Source organism: Strigops habroptila, chromosome 3 (genome assembly GCF_004027225.2).
Source record: "Strigops habroptila isolate Jane chromosome 3, bStrHab1.2.pri, whole genome shotgun sequence".
Lineage (NCBI taxonomy): Eukaryota > Metazoa > Chordata > Aves > Psittaciformes > Psittacidae > Strigops > Strigops habroptila.
The window spans coordinates 7,231,683-7,245,467 of record NC_044279.2 but is presented as its reverse complement, the minus strand read 5'-3'; the positions used below and the strand labels follow the sequence as shown (position 1 = coordinate 7,245,467).

General features: G+C 42.7%; 1 protein-coding gene across 3 annotated transcripts in view; it reads left to right on the top strand.

Moving 5' to 3' along the window:
* Positions 1–13,785, top strand: part of SEPHS1 (selenophosphate synthetase 1) — a 25,642-nt gene extending 11,857 nt beyond the window's left edge. For all 3 annotated transcript variants that reach the window (XM_030479832.1, XM_030479833.1, XM_030479835.1), the window contains exons 4-9: positions 375–482; positions 1,339–1,493; positions 2,295–2,385; positions 5,222–5,321; positions 6,837–7,049; positions 12,409–13,785. In XM_030479832.1, the coding sequence (XP_030335692.1) occupies positions 375–482; positions 1,339–1,493; positions 2,295–2,385; positions 5,222–5,321; positions 6,837–7,049; positions 12,409–12,623 (882 nt within the window). In that variant the 3' untranslated portion in view covers positions 12,624–13,785. The remainder of the gene's footprint in view (positions 1–374; positions 483–1,338; positions 1,494–2,294; positions 2,386–5,221; positions 5,322–6,836; positions 7,050–12,408) is intronic.

Here is a 13,785-nt window from a genome sequence, read left to right as displayed (position 1 = left end):
ACAACATACCAGGTGTAGTAAACTGAGCTTGTTATCACAGGCTTTGTCAAGCTTAACTTCAGCCTCTTAAGTCAGGCAGCCAGTCTAAATTCAGTGTGGGATTCCTGCGTAGTTGGTGAGAGTATGTTGACCAAGACATGGGATGAATTCTCTCCTTACCTGTAAAGGGAACCAATATCTGCTCTTCTAAGTAGGCACGTTGCACAAACTGGATCATACACCACATCTTTGGCTGGGTTTCTTAATGCAGCAGCCTGTGAATAAGCAGCTGTCTCAGGGTACAAACTGATGCTGGGAGTTTTGTTCTGGCAGGTGTTTGTCTGAACATCCACAAACATTCCTGCAGCTTTATTTTGTCTTTGTTTTTTCCCCAGGGACGGATAGCATGTGCCAATGTCCTAAGTGACCTTTATGCCATGGGGGTCACAGAATGCGACAACATGTTGATGCTCCTTGGAATCAGCAATAAAATGACAGATAGGGTAAGATTTTCAGTACTTTTCTTTTGAAGGAAGATCCAAACAGCTGAACATGCTTAGAATGTCTTTACCTTCAGTGTATTTTCTCCTTAAAATTTGAATGCTTAAAGAAGACATGGTTTTATTGAATGTTTCAGTTCATAACTTGGGTCTTATCTCATGAACTTTCTGAGGTCACTTGCTAAAGGTTTGGTTTTCTGTGGCATTGTAATCTGCTGCTGCTAATACCTTCATGCCCACTAAAATGGGGTCTCTACCTCCATTGTCAATTCAAGATTATATTGCTCCAATGCAGCATTTGATTACTCTATCAATCTACATAGATACGTCTGGTTTGTAGCATCTCTCTGAAGCAGAAGAAACTGAAATAATTTCTTCTTTCCTTTTTTATTTTTGCTTTGTCTTTTTCTTCCTCATGGAAGTGACAGGCATGTATGTTTGTTCTGCTCTAGCAAAAAAGGAATGTTTATGCTTAGAAAGAACTAAGTTGAATCTTCACTGGTTGGTGGAGGCTAAATGCAGCTTGATTCAGCTTTGCCTTATTGCGCTGCTCTGGCTGTACCTGATTACAACAGCAGGAAACTTCTGTTCTGAGTTGCCAGAATTTTGATTTCTTTACTCTTAGGTGACCTTTTGAAGAATGTTTCTTCAGTGTAAGAGTGTCTCTTCACCTCTGTTACATAGAGCTGTAGAACCATAGCTCTGTGGGGTAACATGGCAATTTTCAGGAGGCCAACCTCTTCCTAGGGCTGGCTTTTCTGTCATGAGTTATTTGGCTGGAGTGATTAAAGCCCTCAGCCAATCTTGAAATGACTAGTACTGCTGTGTATGGAACTCTGACTTCTGTTTTGATCTCTAGGAAAGAGACAAAGTGATGCCTCTAATTATCCAGGGTTTCAAAGATGCAGCAGAAGAGGCGGGAACATCTGTTACTGGTGGCCAAACAGTGTTAAATCCCTGGATTGTTTTAGGAGGAGTGGCCACGACAGTCTGTCAGCCTAATGAATTTATCATGTAAGTTAAATCACTAAACAATCAAAGGCACTGCTCTGAAGGGATACGGTAAAAATCCTTTAAATACTCCGTTGTGATCTTGTGATCTGTCTCCTGATGAATAAAGCAGTCCCTTCTGCTTGCATTTGTCGTTAGCACTCAAGAGATACCACATCTCTTCTGTACGTATTTGCTATCTTAAACAGGATGTCCTTTTACTTTTCCCCAGCCCCCAGTATCTTTTGATGCTATTCTCCTTTTGACAGGAGAGTTGAGCTTCTAACCTTTAATTGTCCTGAAGGCTATTTTGGGACATCAATTTCCATCATATTTATACATCCATTTTAAACCATCTCCCAGTTATCCTATTAATGGCTGCAGAGAAATGCAGGATTGTTGTCTTTACAGCTTCTTGTCCATTTAACAGTATCTGATTTTGAATGTCCCACTGGGGCATGTTACACTATACAAATGAATTTGTTCATGATCCTAGTGCTGGTTATCTTATGCCCTGAGTAAGGTCAGTCTTTTACCCTACCTTATCTTACAAGTCCAGTAAATTGAAAGGAAAGATGTCATTTCGTGTGTGTCTCACTGCAAACATTGTTCTATTCCAAGAAAGATTAGCACTTTTAAAGAAGTTTGCAGCATTTTGCTCAATAATATGGCGTGGCAATGAAACCCAAAGGGTAATTCTGCCAGGAGTCAGTTTAACTGTGCAACAAGATACATGGGTCTGTGAAAACATAATTATCAGTACTTATTCCTAATAACGTGTGTGAATCTCACTGTGTAATTAATATGTGAATTCTTCGTTTTCAGGCCAGACAATGCAGTGCCAGGAGATGTGCTTGTATTAACTAAACCCTTGGGAACACAAGTGGCTGTAGCTGTCCACCAGTGGCTAGATATTGTGAGTACATGGCAAAAAAAGAACTGGGGAAGAGGGGTGTGAGTTAAAGGTGACCTTTTTCATTCCCTTAAAATAGCAAAGTTCAGCAGTGTAATAAGTACACTGAGGGAGTGATCTACCACCTCTCTCTCCTCCTTCCTCCTCGATGTCTCAGCTTTACCTGCTTATGTACAAAGTTCCTTTGGAACCAAGGCAGTTTGCTATTTTGTGCTTAGTGAGCCCATCTTAATTGCATCTAATTCTTAGTTAGTTCTCAGGCATTGCTGTAATAAACAACATTGTTTAGCAACAGAACAACAGGCTGGCACCCTGGGTAAAATTATGCCCTACTCCACCTGCTAAAGTAATTGGCAAAAGCTTATTTATAGCAATTAGGCCAAGATTGCTGCCTGTGTTCGTGGGCTTTCTGCTTCTGTACGTGGTAATGTATCTACGTTTCACATGTATTACTCTGTGCGTTCAGTAAGAATATTTCTAGCAGCATTATGTATATAGACATACTTCCATCTGTTCCTTCAGGCAAAAATGTAACTACTGAACTGAAAAGTGACTGCAAAATTGGCATCTGCTTATGTTGTCTGGCTCCCAGTGATGTGTCTTCAGGATGAGAACTGCTCAGTTTACACTTTAAAAAGATCCATCTTTTCTACTTTTGGGTCTACTGAGCCAATAGACTGGCAGAGGAGTGAGCTGGAATCTACTTTGTTTTGGCAGTTGGCCACTACATTGTCAGATGAATTCTAATTACACAGCTTGTGTTGGCAAAAGTGAGAAAGAACCAGCTTAAACCCTCCTTGGAGTCTGAAATGTGAGCAACAAGAAAAAGTCTTTTTCTCCTTCTCCATAGGGCCTAGCCTGGCAATTCTGACCTCAGCAGAATCCTGCATTTTCCAATCAGGTATAAAGATCAGGGCCTCAGATAATCTTGATATGAAAATTGAAGTGAAAGAACAAGACACCAATTTTACAGTATGTTTTCTGGCCATAATCTTCTTAACGTATGTGTTATTGTACTGACAAAGACTTGCAAATTAAGGACATTGTGAATTTCCACAGTATTTCAAGTACTTTTAATTTCCTTGACTGTCAACCAGAAACACTTTCTGGTCTGAAAAATGAGGAGAGCAAGGAAATCAATCCTCTTATTATAGGTAAACAGAATATATCTTTGCTTGTGGTAGGAAAATCTCTGAGGAGCTGTGCTGCCTTTTCTTTGGCTTTGTTCTGTGAAAGAGCAGGGAAAGTGAAACTAGAATTACCCATCACAAATCCACCCATACATCAAATTATGGTAGGGAATATGAGTTGGTATTAAAAAGTACGTGGGAGAAGGTCCATTGTACAGCAAGAAGGGAAAAACGGAGCACAGAGAGATGTGGCTGCAGCAGAAATTCAAAACCAAACACCCTAAAAGCTGAAGTTTTTTAACCAGAGCCGTAGCAAATGCGTTCCTGGTGACAAGTGAAAGGAAGATCCATAAGGAAGCAAAACTTGTCCTCCTTGCTTGGAGGATTATTGCAGCCAGCCCCAGCTGTGTTCCTGGCAGCAGCCATAGGGTGCAAAGGAAGAGACTGCAAAGGGTGTGCAGGGAGCTGGGCTCCATCGAGGGCTGGGTTAGGGATGTGCTGGGGGTGATGGAGCTGTTCACTCTGGTTTCAGCTGCCAGGCTGATGAGCTGGATTGATTCAGCTCTCCACAGCTGGGAACTGGCAGCCCTTTGCCTTTTCCTCTTCCAGCTGAAAAGCACGATAGGGCTTGCTGTGCTGAGCCCCTCCAGAAAGGGTTTTCAGCCCTTGCTGTCGTCTACAGACCCTTCCCTTTGGAAATCTAAGCTTGCTTTTACAAGTTGTTCAGGGATTTTCATGAACTCTTCTGCCTTTGTTTCCTTTTTACTAACCCCAGTATGTAATTGCTGTAGTGGAGAGGAATTTGCATGTAATTTGTATCTTACCTGTGTTTGTGGCTCTTCCAGTCTCCACCTGGAGTTCTGCTTCCACCTCATTTGTGATTTCTATGGAATGGCCTTGTGGCTTCAAACATCCTGTTCTTACTTACTTCTAGTTCTTTGTTGGTTTGTTTCCATTGCAAAAGAAAAAGCACATTAAACAAGTTTGTAGTATTGCTCTTAACAATTAAATGGTTGCTTTGTTTCATTCTGGATCTGGAATTACTTCAGTGTCCAATGAAACAACTGCCCTTTATAAAGGTACCATTTCCTAAATTGTTCTGAGACCCTTTTGGGATGAAGAGCTTTGCTTAAAACATGACGGAGGTGTGAGGCCATACAAGACACCAGAGAATAGGTGGAAGGAGATGCTGTAGTGAACTGTAAAGGAAGCTTCTGAAACTGCCCTAGTCCTAACTCACTAGAGCAATTACGTCCTGCCTTAGCATGCATTCCTCAGACCTGGACCAGGCCAATGTCAGTGGCCTTTCTTGATCAGAGTATCCGGTTGTGAGATCAAGAATTTTCCCTTAAAAGACCAAGAAGCCAAATTGAGATTACAAATCTCAACATCCAGCAACAAAGTTCTTTTCACTTGGCTGCCAGAGAGTTGCCTTGAAGAAGTTCTTTGCCCTGGGGTAGGTTAATTCCACTCCACTCTGCTACTGAAAGCAAGACTTGAGGTGCTTAGTGCCTAAGAGATCTTTCAATTCACTTTGCTTAGGGACAGCAGAGTAAAGCACCACCTCTGGCTGAGGAAGCTTTGCCCCTCTTTAACTGAGTTAAACCCAAGTACATTTTGGCTGAAGGGATTTTTTCTTAAGTGGTAAAGGTATATTTTAAAATATAGAGCTTCAAATCTAAAAGAATAACCTTTATTTCCTCCCTTAGCCAGAAAAGTGGAATAAAATCAAACTAGTGGTAACGCAAGAAGATGTAGAACTAGCGTACCAGGAGGCGATGATGAATATGGCACGACTGAACAGAACAGGTAAGACGCGAGGTGTGTGTTGGGGGAGGCAGAGGGAAAGATGGTGGGTTTCCCAATTCCATACTTAATTCCATTCCACTGCCATGGGGAAGTGTGGCACAACCACTTTCTCCCTTCCTTCTGCCCCATCTTTCTGCTGTTCGGTGTTCGTGAAGCAAGCAAATTAAAATCAAACACCCTCTTTTAATTACACAGCAAAACCACAAATGCTGCTGGAGATGATTATGACTCATGTGAGTGCTGCAAGTAACATCCCAGTGAATTAGAGGATGTTTTAAAGGGAAATATATTGGATTTGTTCCTTATTTTCTGTGCCTGGAGAACTCGTGAGGCCTGACTGGAATAAGGTTAAAAAACAGAATAAAAAAAGGAGAAGCTCTTCATTTTTGTACGCTTCAATTTAGATTTTTACATCTGAATTTTCTCATGTCATGTGCTTCCCAAAGTGTGGAATATGTAGCACATGGTTGGTTGGTGTCCTTTTGGTTTGGTTCCCCCCCACTTCTGTTTTTGTAGGTGTTTGTGTTGGTTTGTTTCTTTTAATTTTACCCTAGAAATTTTAATCCAGGATTTTCCTTCTTTGTTCCAAATATCCTTGGAAGAGTGGAGAATTGAACTAGGTGTTTCCTTACTTCTCAGTTGGAGGAACAGGGATAGTGAAATAGCTCTTCTCCCATTTTAGTCAGTTTTCATTTGGTATTCGTTATGTCATCCCACTGGTTTTTCATTCTTTCTCAAAGCCTTCCAGGAAAAATAAATGCCCAGGATTGTCTTATGGAAAAGAGGCTCCTGCTCACGTATATGGAAGCACCAAAGAAGGGCAAAACACTCTTGGGTTTGTTTTGTCCACTTACTCTTGTCAGGCACCTTTAACAATACTTAAATATTCTTAACTGGAGCCATTATCCTGCACGCAGAGGGGCCTTTCTCCCACCAAGGGCTCCATAGCTGCAAATGCCCAAAAATTCCATGAATGCATAGGTGGGAAGCTGGGGCCTTTCCCCCACAACCTGCAGGATTCGATCTTAAGCTTTAAACTCAAGTGTTCAGAACTTAAGTACTGCTGTGATGGTTTTATGGCGTGGCAGGGGAAGAGATGCAAGAGAACTGCCCCAGGGCGATTCTGGTCCTTGCCCTTACTGAGGCAAAGCTGAGCCCAGAACCTCTTTGGCCTTCAACTTCAGGAAGTTTGGATCTGGAGCAAACCCCTGGTTCTATGTACTAATACAAATTAGGAGCACATGTCTAATGGAGCGTGCTCATAAATATAACTGCAGTGCTGGATTTGGAGCATGATTTAATACCTTAAATACAAGTAGAATTTTTTAAGGGTTACATGCAGTATTGGTGGATTCCAGCTCCCTTCAAGCACGAGTTCTTATTTTATTCATTTAAATAACCCAGTTTGAATTAAAGGTATGCAACTTCATTGAAACTGTGCATAATATTGTCGAAGCATTGCTTTGCCTGATAACTTTCTGATGTGGGTTTGTTTTTCCCCTCCTTTTCCTGTAGCTGCCGGACTCATGCACACTTTCAATGCACACGCAGCTACAGACATCACAGGGTTTGGAATCCTGGGGCACGCACAGAACCTTGCCAAGCAGCAGCGAAATGAGGTGTCCTTTGTTATTCACAACCTTCCTGTTCTTGCTAAGATGGCTGCTGTCAGTAAGGCTTGTGGAAATATGTTTGGCCTCATGCACGGGACTTGTCCGGAGACTTCAGGTAGGTGACACTTGTAGCACCCTCTTCCTTCCCTACATCTCCACATGAGAATTTAGTAACTTGACAAATGTACAAACCATGTGTTTTGCATTCAAACCCACAGTTGGTTTGGCATACAGCCAGGCTAATGAGCATTAGCCACACAACTGTTCACAATTCACTTGTTCAGCCTAACTTCCAAACCACCATCCTATCCTGAATGCCTTCTGCTTCCTTATGAAACACTATTCCACAAACCCTTGCTGTATCTATGAACGTTTGGCAGTTAGAGGTTAGTGATGATTCTGAATTCTTTTGAAACCTGATATTTTTTATTAGCTGTTAACCCCAGAACAGGGAATAGCTGAAATTCCCAGCACAGCTGACAGGCTTTTCCCCAGGGTAAAGCCACCTGCAGCAGGTTTGCCAGCCGGATGAGTGGTGGTTTGGTTCTCATTAGGAATATGTGTGAAGTTTAGTGCTGAATGGACCTGTCATGGTAACTGGAGGCTTCTGTTCACAGCATACAGACACCCAAGGAGATAGATTTTTCTCCCTTTTGTTTATGAAATCTGACATTAAGGGACTGTGACTGGCAGCAAAGGAAAGAAAAAAGGAAAAGAAAAATCTTTTGCTCTCTGATCCACGCATTACTTGAGTTCTGTGATTAAAAGTGCTGCCACTCACAGTGACAACGAATACAGCAGATGTGTACTGAGAACTGGGCTCTGGGCAAACAGTTAAACAACCATCAGGTGATAAGAACTTCTGATGGGTTAGAGGTCGCCCTATTATTTGCTGACTAGCTTGATCACTGTCTTTTGTAGTCTCTCTACTTTCCCTTGAATCTTCTGTCTTCTTCCATTTGGGTTTTCTTGTTTAATCTCACTTCTTTTTGGGAAATGGAGAAGATGGAGCAACAAATCTGTCTTTTCTCTTATCTCATTTCCCCACCCTCTTCCTGCTCTCCAAAAGTATTACCCAAGTTCTCCGCAGCTCTCAACAGAGGAGGCCCCTTGAAGCAAAACAGTCTGAAGATCTGGAAAGAAGCATCACAGTGAGAGCCATAAACTTCCCCCCTAGTGAATACACAGCTTACCAGGATCTGCTGAATTGTTCCTTAGCCATCTGTGTTTAAACAGGCACTCTGTCCTACAGAGACAGTGTGGCTCAGATGATGTGTAACAGGATATGGGACGTGAACCCTTTCAAGAGTTCAAATCTAGTGTCAGGCAGCAGCGACCAGAAATATCTGGTGGCACTTTGGCAAGCTGTGTCAATAAGGTTGGTAGCACCAGACACATCCTTACTAGCCAGGAGCCCACATAACCAGAGCGCTAGCAGCACTTGGTGTCAGTTGCAAAGAGTCCAAAACATAGTATGGACACAGAGCTGGAATTGCCAAGATGCTCTTCCAGGTGAGTGGTTGTGGCAGAGATTTGTATGGGAATGGTTATGGAATGCTGGAGTCTTCAGAGCTGCCTGTCCTGCACCCTGGGGATATCCAGTTCTGCCTTTCCACTGAAGGAACGTAAAGCAGCGCGGATGTCCGCACTGCTGGCAGAGTACTTGGAAGTGGAAAACAGTTGACTTTGGAATTTCTTCTGGGACTGCGCAGGAGGTGTCTTTGAAATGCTGACAGGTTTCAACATAGATGCTGGTGGAAAAACCAGCACATATCTGGTTATTTGTGAACTTTGGGTGCCTCAAAACATGTATATTTGATTTCATCACAGCGCTGCATTTCTCGCATTAGAGAGATTTGTTACAGGGCAGCGTCTGCCAAGTATTAGAAAGATCCATAGCCACGTGGATGCAATAGCTCTGGTCTGAAAGCTCTCTAAGTGCATTCCCATAGGCTTGCAGCTTATGCTGGATAGCCTGACACATTGCAGCAATGTGTGTTAGCTTGGGCACAGCGTGCTGGGGTGGCTCCTTAGCACTCGGATCCAGGCTGTTCACACACTTCATGTCCTGGGGTTGATTTACATGAAGCATCTGCCTCGCTGTGCCTGTATATCCAGTTGTGAGGACGCCTTCTGGGGGAGCTGCTCAGGGCTGTTCATACCATATACTCTTTCTCTGTTGGCTTAAACTTCCAGAAATGCTGTCTGTGGCTTCTTCATCTGGGAACAGATGTTTTTCAGCAGTGGGAAGGCAGTGAGAAATTTACTGGAAAACAGTTTGAATGGATATTAAGCGTGTTCTGGTTTTTTCCAGTGCGCATTTGCTGGGCACCTGTTGACTAAAGTCAGTGTTGGAAAGATCTATGATGTGATCTGTTCCATCCTCCAGGCAGTCTTGCTTATGGTGTCCTTTCTTCAGATTGCCATCTTACATGATTTGACACACTCTTTTAGGTAACTCCAGTAATGGCTAAAGCTGCAGTCAGGCAGTTCCTTTCAGAAGAACTAATTCTGTGTATTAGACTGGCTATTTGCAGGAACAAGTTAGAGTTACTCTTTGTGAGATCTTTATGCATGTGTGTATTTTTGTCAGCCCTGATAACTTCAGAAGCTGTTGAATGGTGCCAACCACCTTTTGTAGTGTAGAAGTATCTCAGCAACTTGGTGTTTGTGCAGCTTTTATGGAACTAAGCAGATGGGTAGAAAAGAAGGGCTGTGGCAGTGCCTGACAAGAGGCAAGGCAATGCTCTCATCCTTTCATAAGTCATTGTGGGAGAAAGCCATTAGCAGGAGCAAGGACACTTGGTTTCCATTGTCTATTCTGCTTTTGAAGTCTTCAGTGTCCACTTCCATGCTTGCAAAACAGCTGTTAAACCCAGCAATGTTCAAACCTTCTTACCCCAAAAAACCCTTTCATGTTTAAAAACAAGGTAAATAAGGACAGACAGCAAGTACCTGCATCCTTCCAACCCCCAAAAGCACCATGCAGCCCACTCTCAAACTGCCACAGGCGTTCATGTATTCAGTCTACACTTCATGTGCTTTGGCTGACACAGACCTTAGAAACGTGGCACCGTGGAGTGCTGCTTGTTTCAGTGCCAGTGGCATTGAGGCTTCATTTCCCACAGGCAACAGCTTAAACTCCTGGTGGCTTTGACCTTGCACTGCTGAAGACTTCTTGTGGTTATCCATGGGACAAAAACCAGAGCAGCTGGGGAACACCAGTAACATCGGCTAGACTACAGAGTGGAATACCTTAAGGACTTAACCAAAGGGTTAAAGAGACTGGTCAATTTAGCAGAGAAATAGAGTCCCTACATACAGGGGACATACTGCCCATTGAGAGCAGCCCATAGACTTTAATAAGGGTTACTGACCAAACTGTGGGATGAGTCTTGATCAGAAACTGGGATTTTGTGCACTTTTTCTGATCTTGCCAAGGAATATTAAGAGGGTGTGTGTACAAGTGATACATAAGAGCAGAAAGAAGAGTGTGTGGTGAAAAGATAACGGAGTGAAGGTTATTCTTGTGCTCTTTCTTATTTCCTTTTTCACCATACTCCTCCCTTCTGGCTACTCCTCCCTATTCTGGCTGTGGCACATTCTCTGCACTACCACTTGTAAACGTCTTCCCTGACTCACTTGCACCATGACATGTTTATCTTCAATTCAGTTTAGAGCCTTCCATGGCAGTGGTGCCTAATTCCTTTGCAATTAGCTTGTCTGTTACATCTGGAGTAGCTTAAACATTGTCTTCCAAGAGATAGGCATTTTTTTTCTGGTTGCCACACTCATTTGCTTCATATAGAACCTGAAAATTAACTTTCACAGCTCCACATATCCTTGTATGTAATTCTCATCTTCAGTAGCTGCTTCTTCCTCACAGTGTCTTTAGTCACCACCGAGAGGACTGTTTGCTTGGAAAAGCAAAATAAAGGTGCCCAAGGTGATGATAAGCTGTCCAAGGGCCACAGAGGAGGGGGTGGCACCCAGCTTAGGGTGGCTGGCTCAGCAGGTGCCCCTTCACCCCCAGGGTTGGCTCAGAGCTGATGGCACCATTCGTGCTGCTGGCTGATGCCCATCAGCCCTTTGCCCTGACGAGAAGACTTGGGGCCAGATAACTCCTTAAGAGTAAGCAAGTGTCAGCGTGTGCCCCTATTCCTGTTTGTGTAAATGTTCTCTCTTGTCCATGTTCTCCAATGTTTTCCAATGGGAGAAGATAGTTTAACATCCCTTACAAGGGGCTGCTGTGTGTCAGAATAGCTCAAGTGTACAGACGTGAGCTGGACTGTGCTTTGAGCCTAATCAGAATCACAGACTGGTTTGGGTTGGAAGGGACCTTAAAGCTCATCCAGTTCCAATGCCCGGCCACGGGCAGGGACACCTTCCACTAGAGCAGGTTGCTCTAAGTCCCTGTGTCCAACCTGGCCTTGAACACTGCCAGGGATGGGGCAGCCACAGCTTCTCTGGGCACCCTGTGCCAGCGCCTCAGCACCCTCATAGTAAAGAATTTCTTCCTAATATCTAATCTAAATCTCCCCTCTTTCAGTTTAAATTAAACTCTAATTAGGCATCTGCAGATGAGATCACTGCTCTGCGTTGCAGTGCTTCACATGTTTGCAACATAGCATAATGTGAAAAAGGGATAGAGAAAAGCTGGATTCTCTTGTAATAAAGAGCAGCACCAAAACACTTAATGATTTGGTCAGAGCCTCCTGCAGATCTGTGCCAGAGCTGCCAGTGAAACTCATTCTAGTAAATGCACTTGCCAAGCTGCCTTTTTCAGTGCTCTGGGGTTCTTGGAATAGAAGCATTGTTAGGTTTAACAACTGAATGGGGAGCTTGCTCCCTGGTTATTGTGCTGCTTCTGAAAAACATTCAGTAGGAAATCAAATATTACTCAGATGTCTCAGAGGAAAAAATCTTATGGGAAAGGCTAAAAAAGGTTAGAAAACTCTCAAACAAAGGGGTCAAAAGGACTGTCAGAGGGAGCTCTGGATCAAGCCTGCATTTTATTTGCTGCCTCTTGTGTTCTCTGGTAGTAGTCCCTACTCTGATGAATGGTTTCACTGTGGGCAAGGGGATTGCTTGCAGAATCAGCTGCTACCAATATGTGCTTATAGGTGTCTGAAGATGACCTTTACCCATAGCGGTTCTGTGCAGAGGCACTTTGCAGTCCTCTGCTGGCAGTTCACAATGCTGATGTTGTTTCAGTATGTCATTTCTTGGCATCGGTCTGGTGTCCTGTTGCCAGCATCTTTTGTGTGTGTTTGGCTTCATTTACATAGCCACTAAACCCTGAATCCAGGCACAAACCTCTTTCTGTAAAGCAGGAGCTCAGACTTCCACCGTGTCTTCTCTTTGGTGTTCGACAGACTGAAATCACCGAGTGCTTGTCGAAAGAGGGGTTTGGCCAGGTCAAGGTCAAAACACTTTGCAATCAGACTTCAATGCTCTTTTTTTTACCTTCCCAGGAGGCCTCCTCATCTGTCTACCACGAGAACAGGCAGCACGTTTCTGTGCAGAGATCAAGTCTCCAAAGTACGGCGAAGGCCACCAAGCGTGGATCATCGGCATCGTAGAGAAGGGCAACCGCACGGCGCGGATCATCGACAAGCCTCGGATCATCGAAGTTGCGCCTCAGGTGGCCACTCAGAACGTGAACCCCACGCCCGGTGCCACCTCTTAATGTAGATGAAATGGCTGTTTGTTTTTAAATAGATCTATTCCTTTATCATCCTACGATTTAAAGAACTGTAAAGAGAAAAGAAAACCTGTTGTGTCTGCACATCTGGTGGCCTTCGGTCAGTTTATGAGTGGATACAATTAATGAAATAAAATCCATTGCCTTTTTTTCCTGTTACATTAACTGAAGATGCACCTAATCTTGAGGCAGCTTCTGAGTTGAGAATTATATTGTTATCCAATACTGTTGATTCATTTTGAATCTTTAGACACTTATCTCTTTGCCGCATAGGCTCTTTTTAAAGGTGCTTTCACGTAGCACAGACATTACCAGTAGTAGTGTCGAATAGCAGTTTGTGTCCTTTCATTATATGTATATTTATCATTAAGTCTAATTTTGATGCCTTGAGTGATATTCCAGAAAGGCAATAAATTGAGAAGCGACACCATGGGTATACCCAGTAGAAAGAGGGTTGCATGATTACATTCAATCTTTGATTTGTATTTTATTTCTTTTTGGTTTGGTTGGTGGTGTTCCATAAGGTTTAGTCTTACCAAGAGCATCCACAACCCTGGACATTGCTTGGTAGTGCACTCTGTTTAAACCAGCAAGTGCTGATTTTGCATGGAAAGCACTTCAGAGTCGAAGGAGTCAATTTCTTAATTTCCTTATTTGTAGACCTGACAATATTTACTGTATTATCAACGATTTATTTTTGTTGGTTTGTTTTCTTTATTGAGAGTAAGGAAAAAGAATTCTTCCTTTATTTTGCGATGTGATTGGATGTGCTATAGTGCAACAAAGGTTTTGCAAAAGTGCAAAAGGAGGTTCCTGTATAATATTCATTTACGAGTCACTATATAAATAACTACACAAATAATTTTTAAATATAATCAAACTAAAATAAACCTCTGTTCTGTGGATGGTAGTGTTTAATACATTTTATATTTTGTATAGTGATTACCAGCCTTTTTTTTTTGTTTTGTTTTATTTGTTTGTTCCTTTAAAATCAGCAGCTGTTTAGTATTAATTCTTAGTATTATTTCGTTCTTTGCTCAGATACATTTTTCTGCACGCTTCTGTGATCTGTGTTGAAAATCTCCATTGCCAACATTGCAGCTTGAACTTCAGCTTGTTATTCAAAATAAATATTTAATTTTTTTTA